This window comes from Benincasa hispida, chromosome 4 (genome assembly GCF_027475165.1).
Source record: "Benincasa hispida cultivar pf3 chromosome 4, pf3_genome.v1.1, whole genome shotgun sequence".
Taxonomy (NCBI): Eukaryota; Viridiplantae; Streptophyta; class Magnoliopsida; order Cucurbitales; family Cucurbitaceae; genus Benincasa; species Benincasa hispida.
The window spans coordinates 4378708-4397709 of record NC_143481.1 but is presented as its reverse complement, the minus strand read 5'-3'; the positions used below and the strand labels follow the sequence as shown (position 1 = coordinate 4397709).

The 19002-nt window shown below is 31.6% G+C and overlaps 1 protein-coding gene and 1 pseudogene across 2 annotated transcripts; both read left to right on the top strand.

Annotated features, from left to right (window-relative positions):
• Positions 1–682: 682 nt before the first annotated feature.
• On the top strand, positions 683–5988 carry LOC120074965 (pentatricopeptide repeat-containing protein At1g25360 pseudogene; annotated as a pseudogene). The gene is made up of 4 exons (XR_016528997.1): positions 683–3501; positions 4322–4509; positions 5448–5518; positions 5644–5988. The product of XR_016528997.1 is annotated as a pentatricopeptide repeat-containing protein At1g25360 pseudogene (transcript).
• Positions 5989–10504: 4516 nt separating this feature from the next.
• On the top strand, positions 10505–18163 carry LOC120075264 (kinesin-like protein KIN-7F). Its single transcript, XM_039028481.2, has 12 exons — positions 10505–10746; positions 11051–11140; positions 11233–11333; positions 11444–11557; positions 11669–11750; positions 12996–13063; positions 14113–14178; positions 14478–14602; positions 14990–15326; positions 15785–16789; positions 16986–17302; positions 17612–18163. Exons 1-12 carry the CDS (start codon positions 10539–10541, stop codon positions 17931–17933), a joined length of 2835 nt encoding a protein of 944 aa, XP_038884409.1. The 5' UTR covers positions 10505–10538; the 3' UTR covers positions 17934–18163.
• The last annotated feature ends 839 nt before the right edge of the window (positions 18164–19002 follow it).

Genomic DNA, 19002 nt, shown 5'->3' with positions numbered 1-19002 from the left:
AATATTCATGCTTTAGTGTTATTACTATAATACAAAAGTAATTATCTTTGACAACAAATTCTTTTATTATTTTTTTTATATATTTCTTTTCTTCTAAAAAGTAAATCGAATCTTGTTCTTATTTATAATTTTTTGGTTTAAACTAAATTATTATTGAGGTTTTAATTCTCTTGAAGAAACGGTCTGAGAGAATGAAGAGAAATTAGAAATTAATTGTTGACATTCAAAGGAAATTTAGAGCGTGTTAGACAATTTAGATTCGTTTTATATTTTCATATTCATTTAATACAACATTTTTATGTTTTCAATATATTTGAATTTTGAATTTTAAAATTTAAAATGTACAATTATATTTAAAAAGATAAAAATATTAATAATTATATTATTTCATATTATAAACTCAATTATTCTTATAAGAATATTGATATTATAAGATAAAAGTTATATAAAATTTTTAATTAATAAAAGTTCATAAATTAATTAGTATTAGTCTATATTTGAAAATTAGTCTTAATAGTTTATAAACATAATACCAAATATATTTTTTTAAAAGTTTAGATTGAATTTTAAATTATAAATTTGCTATCAAAGACTTAATTCTCCAGCCGTAATCACTATAATAAAATTTTAAAAAAATGGAAAAATGGAAATTTTAGTATGATTTAAAAAAAAAAAAAAAATCTTATTTGCTCAAAATTAAAATCCGGGGCCTGAGAGCTGCAAACTTCTTGTTTGTGTGCGATTTCTTTTCGAAACATAAGTGTTCAAGTTTTTTGTTTTTTTGTTCTTTCGTTCGTTTCAAAGAGAAGTTACTGGAAAATGGTGTTTCAGAGTTATCACTGTGACATGATATACGGCAATTACAGAGAACCCGGCTTGTTAAGAACGTTCAATATTTCCAGCTTCCATCTTGCTTCTCCATGATTCATCGCATATCCATGAATACTTTGAAGATTTCTGTTTAATTCGAAACAATGCTTCTAATTCTCATCGAACTTCATGAGAAATGCCTTGGACATCCGCCTGGTGGCAAACCGGTATGCTGCAAAATTGCAACTCTGTTCCCCACAGGATCCGGCTTCATTCTCACTTGCTCGGGCAGTCCATGCCCATATGATTGCTTCCGGATTCAAGCCTCGTGGGCATTTCCTTAATCGTTTACTGGAAATGTACTGTAAATCGTCGAATGTTGTGTATGCACGCCAACTGTTCGACGAAATTCCCAACCCAGATGCTATAGCAAGGACTACGTTGATTACGGCTTATTCTGCTTTGGGCAATCTGGAACTGGGTCGAGAAATATTTAATGGAACTCCATTGCGTATGAGGGATACTGTTTTCTACAATGCAATGATCACTGCTTATTCGCACAACGGTGATGGTTATTCTGCTCTTGAGCTGTTTCGTGCTATGAGACGAGATGACTTCCAGCCTGATGACTTTACATTTACAAGCGTTCTCAGTGCTTTAGTGCTTGTTGTTGACAATGAACAGCAGTGTGGTCAGCTACATTGTGCAGTGGTGAAAACTGGAATGGGGTGTGTTTCTTCTTCAGTGTTGAACGCTCTTCTGTCTGTTTATGTCAAGTGTGCATCACCATTACCGATATCATCTTCAGCAATGGTTTCAGCTAGGAAATTGTTTGACGAAATGCCCAAGAGGGATGAGTTGACATGGACGACGATGATTACTGGGTATGTGAGGAATGATGATCTGAATGGGGGGCGTGAAGTTTTTGATGCAATGGCTGGAAAGCATGGGCCATCATGGAATGCCATGATATCTGGGTATGTGCACTATGGTTGTTTTCATGAAGCATTAATAATGTCTAGGAAAATGCGTTTTCTTGGAATTCAATACGACGATGTCACCTATACAACCATAATCAGTGCTTGTGCCAATGGTGGATTCTTTGAAATGGGGAAACAGGTGCATGCTTACATTCTAAAGAATGAGCTGAACCCAAATCATTATTTTTGGCTGTCTGTCAATAATGCACTGATCACTTTATATTGTAAAAATGATAAAGTTGATGAGGCACGGAAGATTTTCTATGAGATGCCAGTTAGAAATATTATTACTTGGAATGCAATCTTATCAGGGTATGTGAATGCAGGGCGTATGGTGGAAGCAAAGTCTTTCTTCGAAGAAATGCCAGATAAAAACCTTCTTACATTGACTGTGATGATTTCAGGATTGGCACAAAATGGATTTGGAGATGAGGGTTTGAAATTGTTCAAGCAAATGAGGTTGGATGGTTTTGAACCTTGTGATTATGCATTTGCAGGAGCACTTACAGCTTGTTCTGTGCTTGGAGCATTGGAGAATGGTCGCCAGCTCCATGCCCAACTTGTTCACCTGGGCTACGAGTCGAGCCTTTCTGTTGGCAATGCAATGATCTCAATGTATGCAAGATGTGGAGTGGTTGAGGCTGCAGAATCTGTGTTCGTCACTATGCCTTCTGTAGACTTGGTTTCATGGAATGCAATGATTGCGGCACTGGGACAGCATGGGCATGGTGTAAAAGCAATTGAACTTTTTGATCAAATGTTGGAAAAGGGTGTATTCCCTGATAGAATAACATTTCTTACCGTTCTCACTGCATGTAGCCATGCAGGGTTGGTTGAGGAGGGACGCCATTATTTTAATTCAATGTTGGAAATTTATGGTATCACCCCTGGTGAAGATCATTATGCTCGAATGGTTGATTTGTTTTGCCGAGCTGGGATGTTCTCATATGCAAAGAATGTCATCGACACCATGCCTTCTAAGCCGGGTGCACCAGTTTGGGAGGCTCTTCTTGCCGGTTGCCGGATTCATGGGAACATGGATTTAGGAATAGAAGCTGCTGAACAACTTTTTGAGCTAATGCCGCAACACGATGGAACCTATGTACTTTTGTCGAACATGTATGCTGATGTAGGTCGTTGGAACGATGTTGCTAAGGTGCGGAAATTGATGAGGGACCAAGCGGTCAAGAAGGAGCCTGCTTGTAGTTGGATTGAGGTTGAGAACAAGGTTCATGTGTTCATGGTCGATGATGATGTGCACCCTGAGGTGCTATCTGTCTATCGTTACTTGGAGCATCTGGGCCCTGAAATGAAGATATTAGGATATATCCCAGACACTAAATTTGTGTTGCATGATATGGAATATGAACAAAAAGAACATGCCTTGTCTACTCACAGTGAGAAGCTCGCTGTTGGGTTTGGGATAATGAAGCTTCCTCCAGGTGCAACAGTCAGGGTTTTCAAGAACCTCAGGATCTGTGGGGATTGCCATAATGCATTCAAGTTCATGTCTAAAGTGGCGAAGAGGGAGATAATAGTGAGGGATAGAAAGAGGTTTCACCATTTTAAGAATGGTGAATGTTCGTGTGGTAATTACTGGTGATTCTCCAAAATGGCCATAATACCACCTAAAACACGCAAGGAGATCATCCATGAAATTGGGCACCAAGTCGGTGGATTTGCAAGTGGAGTTGAAGGAATTAAAGGAAAGGTTAGTGATAGGTCTCAACCTTTCAATTTTATTTATCAACAGAACAAGGGAGATTCTAGAGTTCCCTACCTCTCCAATGCCTGACGATTACATTTACCAATTTTTCAATGCCTTTACTCCTATTACATGCTCATATATATATACCCCTCTCACCTTCACTCTTCTAACCCTAACTAACAATATTCTTCCGGGCCCGCACCTAATAACTTACATATTCCCTAAGCCAGCTCACCTCTCTTCCTCACCCGTTTTCTCACATATACCTTAGTGATCGGGGCCTATCATTTAGCTAGAAAACTGACCTTATATTAATTTTATGGTTAAATTGTATATGTTGGCCCCATGTTTTGATTTTAGTTCTAGTTTAGTTCCCATGACTTTTAGAATTTCATTATTTAAAACTTAATAGACATCTCTACCACTACTGTATAACTGCATTTCAAAATTTATATTTATAGTTTCTGGCACTGATGGGAAGTTTTCTATAATAGCTTCAACTCTCAATGTTTTCAAACTTCATCTGTATAATTGCAGGTATTTACAAGTTTTGCCTCCTTTGTTGTTAAATTCCCTCGGTATCACTAACTATGTCGTCTGGGTCTCTAGTTCTCATGAATTATGGAATAGAAAGTTTAATAGGGTGTTTTGTTTAGTGTATGATGATTACTATTTTTTATACTTCACTTAATTCCATTTAGACTTTGAAATACAATTGTGCTAAAAGTGTAGCATTATTGAGCTTTGCTTTTTCTCCCCCCATCATACTTGTATTATTTAATCACCCATAAGTTTAAAACTGAAGTGGTTTGTGTTTTACCAGATGGAACCGCTGAGCAGTGGTTGCTGGAAACCTGTCATGCTGAGGTATAGTGGACATCGGAGAGCCAATTTAGCACACTTGAAGTTATGCAATGTCACTGAAAACTCACTAGCAACCCAACCCCCATTCTTTGTCGCCGTGCTCTTGTTTGCTGCAAACCTGTGGAGTCCTTCCATCTAAGCGAAAAGGTAAAGTTTTTGTTTCTTTGTCCATTTGTTTTCTAACAGGAGTGCCCTTGGAAATGCTATTGGAGTATAAGGGTACGTTAGTAATTAGCTAAGTTTGTTAGAAGAGTTTTCTATATATAGGGTGTGTAGAAAGAATAAAGGTTGGTGATTATTTAGTTAGATTTGAGCTTGAGTGATCTATTTCAAGAGAGGGAGGATCCAAGTACCTCATATGACTTAGTTCATCTTATAGTTTCTTACATTTTATACTTCAATATCATTTTAGTTATGTTTGGGTGCTATTACCTCCTCAATAGAGTATCCGAAATGCCTATCATCCTTTTAAATCTTTATGTCTATTTTATCTAATCATTACCCATCTAGTGTCATTCTTGGAAAATTATGTAAACTCAAAGAAAACAACGCATCACACCTAGAATGATACTATAATGAAGGATTTCATGCTATATTATGAAGTTTGGTGATAAGAATATGTGTGCTCCCAAAACGAAGTACAAGGTTGCAACAATACAAGGTTGCAACACTAAGCTTGATCGCAAGGATAACCCCAGCCAATGCAAGCTATGCCATCATGCTATACACACTTGACATAGACGCAAGCGATGTATATGCGATAGTGTCGAGAAGCCTATTTCTAAGCCTCTATATTCCCGCTCACGTGCTCTCACACATAAGCAAAATGACCGCATATCACCATATCCTACTTAAAGGGTGCATACGCTGTGTAGTAGAAAACGGAGCTTATTTCTAAGTTCCCCATTCTTGCTTATGCGATCCAATCCGTTCTCTCGAGTCTTAGATTTGAGTAAATCTGCATTATGTAGTCATGAAACTTATTTGTTCACACTATCATTCAAGAGTTCTGTCTTTGTTCCAGTTCCTAAATGAATGCTACAAGAAGGCTTCATTTTGACCATATTTTTCTAAATACATAACAGGATGTTCGTTAAGTCAAGGAGAAGGATGTGGATTATGAAGAGTTGAGACTAAGAGTCTACTATGTAGGAAGGTATGTTTTGCTTTGAACTTAAATAATTTTAACCTTGGAAGGTTCCACCATAAAAAGTTTGGATGAAATTGTTTGGGTCTTGACTCTAGTCTAGCTCTGTTTTCCATGGTCTCGCTTCACCTTAGCACCATCTGAAATGCTCAAAACTTCGAAGAACTTGGCTTGAATCAAGGATGGCTACGTGCTTTCTTTACATGAGGGGATGAGCCTCGATTGGGCGAGATCTTTATAGAAATGAATGACAAACAAAGATCCAGTTGAATATTTTTGTTACTTTTCTTCCTACTGTTGCAAAAATCAAGTATTTTTCTCCATGGTCAGGTAAAGAACCTTAAATTTCAAAATAATTGTTACTCGAACAACTTTACCCTTTTTTGTTTATGTTTATCATTGTTATGTGATCAAAATTAGATAAGCTTTGGGATATCTTCATGATTATAATTCTTCAGGATATGACCTTTATTTGGTGCTCTCTTAGTTACATTACCATGAATATCTCTTTGCTTCAAAGACCTACCTTTCATTATCTTCGTTGAAGCTCAAAAGCTTATTGAGCAAAAAAATTAAAAGTTTATTTTAAGAATTCAATAGATATAAAATTAAAAGTTTAGGAAATCTATTTAATACAAACTCGAAAGTTTAGGGTTTCAATATGTAACTTCATTCATAAAGAAATATCATGTTAGTTTATAAACTTTTAAAATATCTAATTTAGCCTCTAGATTTTTAAAAATAACAATTTTGGTACCTGCTCCCCGCCACCTACACTCATCTCACACCCACCTCATGATAATGACAAGGAAACCTCCACTTATCACTTCTCTTTTTTACCCATTCTATATGGTCCATTGACTTTCACAATCCATGTCCCAAACTTTCTTTATTTCTTTCAACTTTCTTTTAACTTACAAATGGCTATTTTTGTGGTAAAAATTATTTAAAATAAATTAAAAATTATTAAAAGAATTATAATTAATTAAGTTTCACTATTTTTTTTATCACTTTTAAAATTAAATTCAAAATTTCACTTTATAATTATTTTTTTATTAATTAATAAAAATTGACGTCACTGATTGAAAATGAGTATTTAATAAAAAAAATGAAGCAAAAAATATAAAATCTTGAAAACTAAAGACTAAATTGAAACAAAACTTAAATCTTAAGGGTAAAATTATAACATTGTGAAACCTAGGTAATTAATTGAAACAAAACTTAAAACTTAAGAATCGAATGTGTAATATTTAAAAACTTAGGGATCAAATAAAAATTAATCCAAAATTTAGAGACTAAAAAACTATTTTTCCCTAAAAATAATTATATAGATCCTTGGCATTTTTACCCTAAAGATTCGCAATGAAGAATGGGGAATAGATAGATAAATAAATAAATAAAAGATTCAGAGTCCCAAGATTCTGAACATTAATTTCCCGTTTAAAAGAATACAACAAAAATATTTGAATTATTAATATTATGGTACTAAATTTCTGTGGAGCTGTCGACATTTCCATCAATACCTTCACTTTTTAATGGGTTTAACAATGATATTTCTATTATATCATACCAAATTTATAAAAATATGAAATAAGCACTAAAATGTCGCTATTATAAATATAATATAAATAATAAATATTTTAACTAATTGGAAATGACAAAAATTTATTTATTCTTAAATATACTTTTAAAAAAAATTTAATATTCATCGACATCGACATTTTCATAAAATTGAAATCTCTACACTTTTAATCAAACATTTTAAACTTCGTTTATATATAACTCTAACGTACTATAAAAAAGAACTTCAAAGATAGATAGTTTTAAACAATTATAGTATATAATTTATATTGATTCGGGGTATTCTCGATAAGCTTCTCTCATTTCTCTGAAGAAAAATTAATTTAATAAATGATATATTACACGTAGACTTAATAAAATCAAATAAAATCTAAATCTCTCATGCGCACATATTCTCTCTCATTTTGTGATGGGAAATGATTAGATGCAGTCTCGTATTCCTTTTCTTTTATTCACACAAAATTATTTTTTTTTTAAATTGTGTCACGTGACTAAATTTCATTAGATGCTCTTGCTGCACCTAAGTTTTTTTCCTTTATAATGTATCTTTATTTAATTTATTACTCCTACTTCTTTTAATTAATTTGCAAAAAGACTTCACGTTGAATCAATATAAATTTGTTGTTATTACTATTATAAGGCGAAAAGCTAACTACAAAAAGTACCACAACTCTTGGGAGAAGATATTAAAGCTGTGAAACTAATTATCCAACAACAACCCCTAATCTCTATAATGTCAAAGTTAAAGTTAAATTATAATTAATGTCCAATAAATTCTCTCATCAATAATCGTTAAAGAAAAAAAAAATATTATCCTAGTTAGAGATTCAAATTTCTCTCCTAGTGAATGTGTGTGTTGAAATTGACTCAATCAAATTAGTCTAAATCAAGTGTGATTTTGATTGCATTTGGATGGACAAATTTTTAAGAACATTTGATTAAAAAATATTTTTGGTCTCTAAATTTTAACAATTTAGTTCTTGAACTTTGATCGATTTAGCCCTTATTTCAATTTTGCAACAATTTAGTTTCTGAATTTTATTATATAGTAATTTAGGCTTTATACTTTCAAACTTATAATAATTTAGTCCCTAATGTAAAAAAAATTATTAAAATTTCATGTCAATTTGTATTATTTTATGATGTAGACTTTGTATTTATAAAATATTGAGTCTCTAATTAGTTTATCAATTTATTTATGCAAGAAACCTTATTAAATCTTAACACTAATTTTTATAATAGGGACTCAATTGTTATATATTTTAAAGTATAAAGACTAAATTATATGTAGTAAACTCCAGAGACTAAATTGTTACAAAATTGAAAGTATAGGAATTAAATCGTTACAAACTAAATTTCTGAGATTAAATTGTTGTTTTTACGAAAGTTTAGGGACTAAAAGTGATTTTTAACTTTTATTTAATTTTGTTTTGTTTGGTATCATTTTTTACTATGAATTAGTTTTGACCTATTCAAGATTAATGGTAAGACATTAATATTTCTTTTTACTATAAATAGTTTAACTAAAAAAGTCTTTAATGATGAATAGATGATGAATCAAAGATGAAATAACGTAGAGTAATGGATGATAAATTATAATTTTGCATATCCAAAATTATAATTTTTGTTTTCGTAATTTTCAAATATTTAGCTGGAATTTTGTAGTGAATAATTTTATTTTTAGCAAAAACAAAACAGATAAGAAACATAAGGAGACAATGGTGAAAACAAAAAATCACCTCAGATTTTACAGCTGTACATAGCCAAATCCCAGCAAGAAAATTTCAAGTTAATATTTATCTCCCGAAAAAAATGGTCAAGGCAATATTAAAGTGAAATTACCAATTTGGTTCTTATAATTCAAGCTTGGCTTTGAGTTCAGTCCTATGTGTCTTTAATTTCAACCCGACCTTTATAGTTCCGAAAGTTCAAATTTCACCCCTAAAGTTTAGTCAAATATCAATAAAATATCCCTATTTGACGTCACAAAACATCATTCCACATTTGTTATACTAAAATTATTATTATTATTATTATTGCATAGGATAGTTGTAAATGTAACAATAAGTCCGAAATTATTAGCAGATATAACACAATGTAAAATTTTTTGAAGGCATAACAAAATTTAAATCTAGTTCTTGGACTTTATTAGTGATAGACCATATCGTTAGTAATAGATATTGTTATATTTGTGATACTTAAAAAAAATGTATACCCTTAATTATTATCTCTAAAAGTTAAAAGATAATTTAGGTTAAATTACAAATTTGGTACTGATTTATGAGCATTTAATCAAACTATGAGATTATTTATGACGTTTTTTCAAATCACAAGGACCAAATTTATAATTGAATTATTTACTATGTTATTAACAAAAACAATAGATACCAAATCAAAATCAAGCTCAAACCACAATTTTCACATTAGTTTGATAGAAAATCCATATTTTATTTTATGTTTAGATTCACTGAATTTAACAAATATTTGTTCGGCAGAAAAATTCAGATTCTATTTTTGAAAAGTATTTCCAGATTTTGTGATCCAAACCGTGCAAATTCTAAATATATATATATATATATATATATATATATATTATATATATATTTATATTTATATTTTCATTGTATTCAGATTTTGAATTTTAAAGTTTAAAGTGTGTAATTATATTAAATAAAGATAAAAACACTTAGAATTTTAATATGTCATGTTATAAACTAAATTCATTATTAAAAAAAACACATAAAACATGTTCATAAATTAACTAATAATAGTTAATTGTTAATTAATATTTAATGAGTAACTACAACAAATTTTATAATTTATAAATATAATATCAATCATAATTTAAATAATTATTTAAATTAGAATCCTGTTTCTAAATCTACTATCAAAATATGAAACTATTAAATCCTTATTATCAACTAAATATGGTTCAAATAGATGATATATCAAAAGGTACGAAGTTTGAATTCTGATCGGAAAAAAAATGGAGGAGGGTAAAAGCGTAAATAGAGTATTGATATAGTTGGAGATGGTAGTTATTTTTCAACGGTCAGTTGCAATCCCAAGTTAGGAGATGATAAAGAAGAGAAAAAGAGGGGATGAAGGCGGGAAAGAGAGAGAGAGAGAGAGAGGAATGGAGGAAAAAGCTTAGTTGTTGTTTTTGCCATTTTTGTTGTCTCCTTCCTCTCTTCCTCTCTTCCTCTCTTTTTCCTTTGTTGTTTTTCTTTTCAGATCATCTTCTGGAAAACCAGGACGAGAAGGCGGGAAAAACCCGATTTCCCTTTCCATTTTCCCGCTTCAAATCCGGCTTTCTGGTAAATTTCTTCTTCAATTTTTCAATTCCTTTATTCTAAGTTGATGATTCTGTTTCTTAATGCAACTTTCTTTTGTTTAGGAAAGGGAATCTTGAGGTTTTGAGGAAGGATCCCTGAAAGCAGAATCGATAATGGGAGGGGAGGAGCTAATGCAGGGCGTTACTAAAAATTCAAATGGTCTAGAAGAAACAATTCGTGTTTCTATTAGGTTAAGACCATTGAACGATAAGGAATTAGCTAAAAACGACTCGTCGGATTGGGAATGTATTAACAATAACTCCGTTATGTTCAGAAGTACTTTACCGGAACGCTCTATGTTTCCCCACTCTTACACATTTGGTAAGAAATTACTCCAAATGTTCCTTCTGTTTATTTGGTTTAGGGCATGTCTGATTCTGAAAATCACTTTGAAACAAGTTTTTAATTGTTTAAAATCACGTCAATTTGTTTGTTCAGTTTTAGGCATATCTAACACTAAAAATCACTTTAAAACATGCTTTTAATTATTCAAATTCATGTCATTTGTTTGTTTGGTTTAGGGCATTTCAGGTGCCGAAAATCATTTTGAAACATGTTTTCAATTATTCAAGGTCGCTTCAAATAATCGTTTTGGATCTGATTTTTCTCTTGTGTTTCTCTTTAGATAGAGTATTTGGAATTGACAGTACAACAAAGCAAGTTTACGAAGAAGGGGCTAAAGAAGTTGTTCTTTCTGTGGTCAAAGGAATTAATTGTAAATACTTTTCTTTATCTTTCCATTTCTGAATTATGTCTATCATATTACAACATGATGAAAATATTTAACAATGCCTTCAAATCTTTTAGCAACAATTTTTGCTTATGGGCAAACAAGCAGTGGAAAGACTTTCACTATGAATGGAGTCACTCAATATTCTGTGGCAGACATTTATAGTTACATCGAATTGGTAAGTTTCACATCTGAAACATCTCAATTCGTCACTATTGAATCTATAGACGCGTAGAAGTATTGATATTTCAATAGAAATTTAATACGATACAATTTTGTGGATCATAGCATCAAGACAGAGAATTTGTGCTGAAGTTTTCAGCAATTGAGATATACAACGAAGCTGTTAGAGATCTCCTTAGCTTAGAAAATATCCCACTTAGACTGCTTGATGATCCGGAGGTGCATAACCTACCTTTCTTCTTTCATTTTTTTTTTTTAATATTTATTTTCTTTTGTTGATTTATAAAAAAATAATGAAGATTTTAATGGTATATAGTCTTAATGTTGTAGAAAGGAACTGTTGTTGAGAAACTTACAGAGGAGACATTGAAAGACAGGAATCATCTCCAGGACCTTCTTTCCTTCTGTGAAGGTAAAAATATTTTGTAACTCTTTCTTTGCTAGCATCACTAACTCGGGCTAAATATATGTTTTAGTCTCTAATTTTTTATTGTTCGTTCAATTTAGTCTTTTTTTTTAAAATAAAATAAAATAAAATTCTCTCTTGTATTTCAATATTCTATAAATGCATGTTTGAGAGTGATTTTGAAATTGTTAAAATCATTTTTGACATCTTTACAATTGCTACGAACTATAACTTTAATCACTTTAAATGAACTTCGGCCCCGTTTGATAATAATTTTGTTTTTTTGAAAATTAAACCCATTTTCTCCCCATTTCTTACAATAATTTACATTTTTATCAGTATAATGGTTGAATTCTTAGCCAAATTCTGAAAACAAAAACAACTTTTTAAAAACTATTTTTTTATTTTTCAAATTTCAAGGTGGTTTTTAAACCAGTGGTAAAAAGTAGATACTAAAGAATAAATTTGGAGGTGAAAATAATGTTTAGGCTTTATTTTAAAAAACAAAAAACAAAAAACCAAATGGTTATCAAATGACACCTTAATATTTAATTTTACACTTTTAAATACAATTTTCATATCATCAAAATTGATTTTAAAAGATTAAAAGCATGTTTTAAAATATTTTTGAAAATGACAAAAATAATTTAAACTATTTTAGAATTACTTCTTTAACCTATCCTAAATTAGTTTTTCATAGTCGGTGAATGTTAACATGTCATAATGTTTAGAAAACTCATGGAAATTGAAAAAAAGAAAAAAAAAAAATCTTTAATTACTCCTCCAAATGTCTATATTTGATTTTTGACCTTTTTTCTTCTCTAAATTTCTAACAATATATTATGTCATGGAAGTATGTCATTAACCAATTTGAGCATAACCAGCTACTAGGAACTACCTTTAAAATTGTTAATATATTAGGGACCAAATTTAAAAAAATAAATAAAATAATAAAATAGTTAAAAATATTTATAAATAATAGTAAAATATCACGATCTATTTTTGATAGACTAGAATAGACAATAAAATTTGGTTATATTTATAAATATTTTGGTTATTTTTTTATATTTGAAAATAGTTTTTTAAAAAATAAAAAATATATATATATAATAAAAAGAGAGACTAAATTGGGGGAAAAAGACAAACCAGCATTAAGAATTAAAATATATATTTAGCTTTTTTTTTTTTTCCTTTTTTTAATTTACCCTACGAGCATTTATTGAAAATTTGGAGATACATTATTTTAAGCAGTTCAAAGAAAGATAGGGGAGACGTCTCTGAATGAAACTAGCTCCAGATCCCATCAAATCCTAAGACTAGTAAGTATGCCATTTATGTTACTAATTTTCTAGTATCTTTTCATTTGGGTCCCGAATTTGTATGATTTGATTCTTAAAATTTTATTCACTTTTCATCTTAATCCGTAAATTTTAAAATTTTCAATTTTAGTCTTCAACTTTCATTTAAATTCATGTTTAGTCCCTCAATGGAAAACATCGTGGAGACAGTAGTATATGAAAGTTGGAAGACTTAAAGATAAATTGGAAATGATTTTTGAAAAGGTAAAAAGTTGAATTTAAGATAGTTTCTATAATTGTTTTGAACTTTATTTCTAATTACCAAGGTCTCGTTTGATAATGTTTTTGTTTTTAGTTTTCTATTTTTGAAATTTATGTTTGTTTCCTCTCAATTTCTCTATTATAGCTTTCACTTATTTTAAGAAAACTCTTGCTTTTGTAGTCAAGTTTTATAAACCAAAAAAAAAAAAAAAAAACTACTTTTTGTTAGTTTTCAAAACTTGACCTGCTTAAAATTCAATGCACATGAATAGAATTTATATTTTATGTTAAACTTTAAAATTCAAACTTGGGTTGTTTAAAGTAAGTAGAAATAAAATTGTAAGTTTTCGAAATTCAAATGGAAAGGAATAGAAGTTTAAGCACCAAAATCATATTTAACCTAGGTTTTCAAAAATAGAAAAATAAAGAAAAATATTTACACAAATAACAAAATTTAATTATACTTGTGATAGACATTATTATCGATATCTATCATAGATAAACGTTGATAGAAGTCTATTAGTGTCTATCAATGATGAAAACTTATAGAAGTCTATCATTGATAGGGGTAATAGAAATATCAGTGTCTATCAGTGATTGAAACTTAAGTCTATCATTGATATTATCAGTGATAGAAACATATACAAGTCTATCATTGATAGAGATTTATAAAAATTTATCAGTGTTTATCAATTTTTTTTCTACTTCTGTAGATAGTTTGACATTTTTTCTATATGTAAAAATTTCTCTATTTAATACTTGTGCTTAAATTTTCCATTTAATAAACGTTTAAATGATGATTCTTGCAGACAATTGAAAGCTCCGCTCGCAAATTCAAGAAGTCTGAAAGTTCAAGTAGTCTCACAGCTACAGTGGTAAAAATAATATATACATCTATTCTTGGCAGTTCAATTAATTGAAATCCTCTTCTAGAGAAACAAAATGAAGGATTTTGTTAGACCCAAAAAGAAAAGAGAAATATCCAACAAGTAGAAATCAGTATTAATTAGAAGAAACCAACATTACAAGAGTTTGAAGACAAGATCTCCAACTCTGATACCATATTAAATAAATCGATTGACAAACTGATTGACGCGAAAGCTTAAGCTGATGAGTTATGGTAAATTTAATTATATCATCACCTTAACACCTTCTTTCTTTCTTCTTTATACAGAATTTTGTTGATCTTGCGGGAAGTGAACGTGCTTCTCAAACAAATTCTGCTGGTACAAGACTGAAAGAAGGTTGCCACATCAACCGTAGTTTGCTGACTTTGGGAACTGTCATTCGTAAATTAAGGTTTGGTTTTGTTTCCCTTACATATTTGATGGAAAGTAGGGTCTGTTTCTGTTTCTTGTTTCTCATTTTACTCCTTTAGAAACAAAAACTAAAACTCCGTTCGATAATTGTTTCTTGGTTCTAGTTCAGCAAAAATGTGTTAGGTATCATGTCAAGTTTTAAAGTAAAGCAACAAAAATTCCATTTTGATGCCTGTACTTTAGATCTCTCCTAATACTTTCAAATGTCTAAATTTAGTTTTAAGCTTTTAAGAAATTTTAAAATGAGTCCTTAGTTTGACGGTAATCTTATCAAACCTGGTCTCTTTCTTTTCCCATTTCAAGTTAATTTACCACATCAAATATCAACACATGATCCTTTATTCTCTGTTTATGAATGAAAATGCAGCAAAGGAAGGAATGGGCACATACCTTATAGAGATTCCAAGCTAACACGCATACTGCAGAATTCTCTCGGCGGTAATGGTCGAACGGCTATCATTTGTACAATGAGTCCTGCACGTAGCCATGTCGAACAATCAAGAAATACATTGCTATTTGCTACTTGTGCAAAAGAGGTGAGTACAAATGCACAAGTCAATGTGGTAGTCTCAGATAAGGCATTGGTGAAGCAGTTGCAAAAAGAATTGGCTAGACTTGAAAGTGAGATGAAGAACTTAAAGCCACTTCCTGTCAAAGGTGATTCTACTTCATTACTGAAAGAGAAAGAACTTCTAATTGAACAGGTGAGGGTTTGGCTTTTTTCTACTACTATCCATTCTATTTATACATGTATTAAATCTAATGGAAAATAAATTGATTCAGGCAGAGCTAAGTTATGTATTGGTGCCCTTCATCTGAATTCGGTTAAACAGCCTATATGTAATTTCAAACTTGGAAGAAAAAAGGAAAGAAACAAAGAAGATAAATTCAGTTTGAACATTAAGTCAGTTTGCTGAAGGAAATTAGCTCTTTTTTATTTCTAATAGTTGTCTCTAAAGAAAAGTGATGCTTAAGGAGAGTTAGCTTGTAGTATGAGGTGTATCATGTATGATAAATAGGAATTTAGAGGTAGAAAGAAGTTCTCTTTTTTGAAAAACTGCACTCAGCTAGCAGGCAAGTATTGCTCTTTCTTATCTTGTTTATGTGATTATTTGGATGCTCATGCAACTGTGCCTTGTTTTGTTTTGTTGTAAATACTCAGATGGACAAAGAGATAAAGGAATTGACACGGCAACGTGATCTTGCTCAATATCGAATCGAGAATTTATTGCATTCGGTTGGAGAAGATAGGATATTTAAGCTAAGTGAAAATGCAGTACAAACAATACCAGATCTAGTTGACCTAGATCTAGATCTACGTTCTGACGACTCGAGTCTCAAAACTTTCGACACATTTACTGCACATGAAGATAATAGCCCTCACAAGATTGATCCTCTATTCACTATGAGTCATGAGGACAATTTTCTACTAGATAGCAGTACTCCTGAATTGGCTGGACCTGATCCCTATCAGGACTGGGAAGAGATTGCTCAACGTGTTCATGCAAATTCTGAAGATGGGTGTAAAGATGTTCAATGCATTGAACAGGAAGAATCAAAAGAATCACTGGATGAAAATGGTGATTTAACTTTAGCTAGACTGGAAGACAATGAAGGGCAGATGATTAGTAGTTTTGGTACTAATCAAGGGACATCCCCACAAAGGAAGAATAAGGAGATAATTACAATCAACAAAGATTATACTTATGATGGTTTTATGCCAAAAACGGCTGAGATGCAGAAAACATTGAATTGTATTTTAAATCTTTATCCTTCTGAGCAATCTTTCAGCTCAATTGAAGCAGCAAAATCTCGTTTTCAAAACTTGAAGTTGGCCAGAAGCAAAAGTTGTTTGACTGTTCTAATGACCATCCCACCTTCTACTTTGATTGAAAAGGAAGAACAGGATCAGAATATTCAAATTGTTGGATCTGACGTGAACTTCTCTGGACAAGCAGAAGGTAGTCGGAGAAAGCGTGGTTTAAGCTGTGGAAATTTGGAGGGAACTTTGGACACCAAGGACTCGCATTCTGTATGTAGTCGCTGTTCGGAAACCAAAACTTTACAAATAATAGATGAAGATGATGACGATAATACTAGTGTTCTCAACTTTGCTACTGGAAAAAAAGGAAAGAGCAAAAATCGGTTAAAGAAGCGATCTGGTTCGGTGAGTTTGCTTTTCTTTTGTATTTTGCTTTTTTGTTTCTCATTCTCTTCTGTTGAGAAATCATAACATTTTGAGATTTTCTTTTCTTCCACTGTTATATCAACCACAATATATTTAGATAACAATGGTGAGAAATGTTGAATTTGAACTCTAGTTAGAATATCTCTCTTACCATCTCAATGGATGTATATGACAGAGGCTGGGAAGGGTCTCTAAAAAGGAAGAACCTAAAGAAACCACACAAGAAGTTCACATGGAAGAGGCACAGGATCTTCAGGCTCATTCTGAGTGGGTTCTAGAGTTCCAAGGTCAACAAAGAGATATAATTGAGCTTTGGGATGCTTGCAATGTACCATTGGTCCACAGATCTTATTTCTTCATCCTTTTTAAAGGAGATCCTTCTGATTCTGTATACATGGAAGTAGAGCTTAGAAGGTTGTTCTTTATAAGAGAAGCCATTTCTCGATCAGTCAGTGCGTCAGGAAGGGGCGACACCATCACGCTAGCTTCAAGGTACGTTCTTATTACTCTTTTTTTCAGTTTTGCAGAGTTCCATCCAACTTTTAACCAACCCATATCCATCACCAGATTACTTTTTACAATAAGTTTTAGGGGACCAAGAATTCTGATAATGAATTTTGACAGAAGGACATAGATGGTTACATTCATTACTGAAAGAAACACCAAAATGTATATAAGGAAACAGCATTAAAAAGAGTCTAAAATTTTGAAACCTGGATGATATAAATTCTAGACCAAATTCCTAAGTTCATCCAGTGTGATTATTCAGCACTATAATACTTTTTGTAAATTGGAGCACAGTTTGAAGGCTCTAAACCGCGAGAGAGAAATGTTGGCGAGGCGAATGAAAAAGAAGTTCTCAGTGAAAGAAAGAGACGCCCTTTACCAGAAGTGGGGTATTGACTTGAAGACGAAGCAACGAAGCATACAAGTGGCACGAATGCTATGGTCGAGAACAAAGGATTTCGACCATATAAACGAAAGTGCTACCCTTGTGGCAAAGCTCATTGGATTTGTGGAACCTTCTCAGGTCTCTAGGGAGATGTTTGGGCTATCCTTTTCACTACAATCCTTAGATCACAGATCTTTTCCATGGAAAAGGAACATGTCTCTTCCTTTTTGAACATTGTACCATCTCAGTATATATATTTTTTTTATTATGTCTCTACTCATCCAGACAAGTAGAATCCAATTATGTAATGAAAATTCCCTAGAAGATGGACAAGATTCTCTTTAATTTTTTTACCTTTGTTGTTGTATTGTCAGTCTAATTGATTCTTGTTCTTGTGTATATAAAAAATTGCAAAGGAGATTATTTGTAATGGGGAGCGAACATTTTCCTGCTTTGGTTTCGATTGGTATAAGAACATGAGAATATCACTCAAAATGCCCAAAAGATTTGATTATGTTAACAATGAACTTTATTTAGGCATGTTAAAGGTGTACAACTTTATTTAGGCATGTTAGAGGTGTACAACTTTATTTAGGCATGTTAGAGGTGTACAATTAAAAGATTACTAAAGTACAGATTGAAAGATTTTCTCTTTAAAAGTTCTACTATAATGATCTCTCTCTCTACTCAAACTTACTGTTAAGAAAAAAACTACCCACCACTCTTTAACGTTAAGAAGAACAATACTTGCAACATTTCAAATGTTCATTTAGAACCACTAAAAGAACAATACTTTCAGATTTTCAAATGTTCATTTACATCGATGATTTTTTGTGGAGTGTTGCACCGTTGCTACTCTTTCAGAGCTCTATTTTGACTTTGAAAGATAGAATCTTTTGAGACCAGTTTGGAGTTACATGTCTTAACAATTGAATTATGATCGCATTGGTCACGTTAGGTTGGTTCTTCATACAACCTCCAATTGGATTTTATTAAATTTCTCTATTTTTTGTTTAGATCTCTATGATTGAAAAAATTTCACAAAAATATTAGTAAATCCTTGTTTGAATTATAGTTCCTCAAGCATGTTCTTGATATTATCAATATTGAATATCTATGACAAGCTTGTACTAGTCTTTTTTTTTTTACAATATTTTTGAGTGTCTGGATCAGTTTTTGCACGCTTCGACTAATCTCACGAAACCTGCCTAATCCTACAACATTTAGGTGTCAAGAAAACTCATAGAAAATTAATTCCTAAATAGGTGACCACCATGGATTGAACCCTTGACCTCTTAGC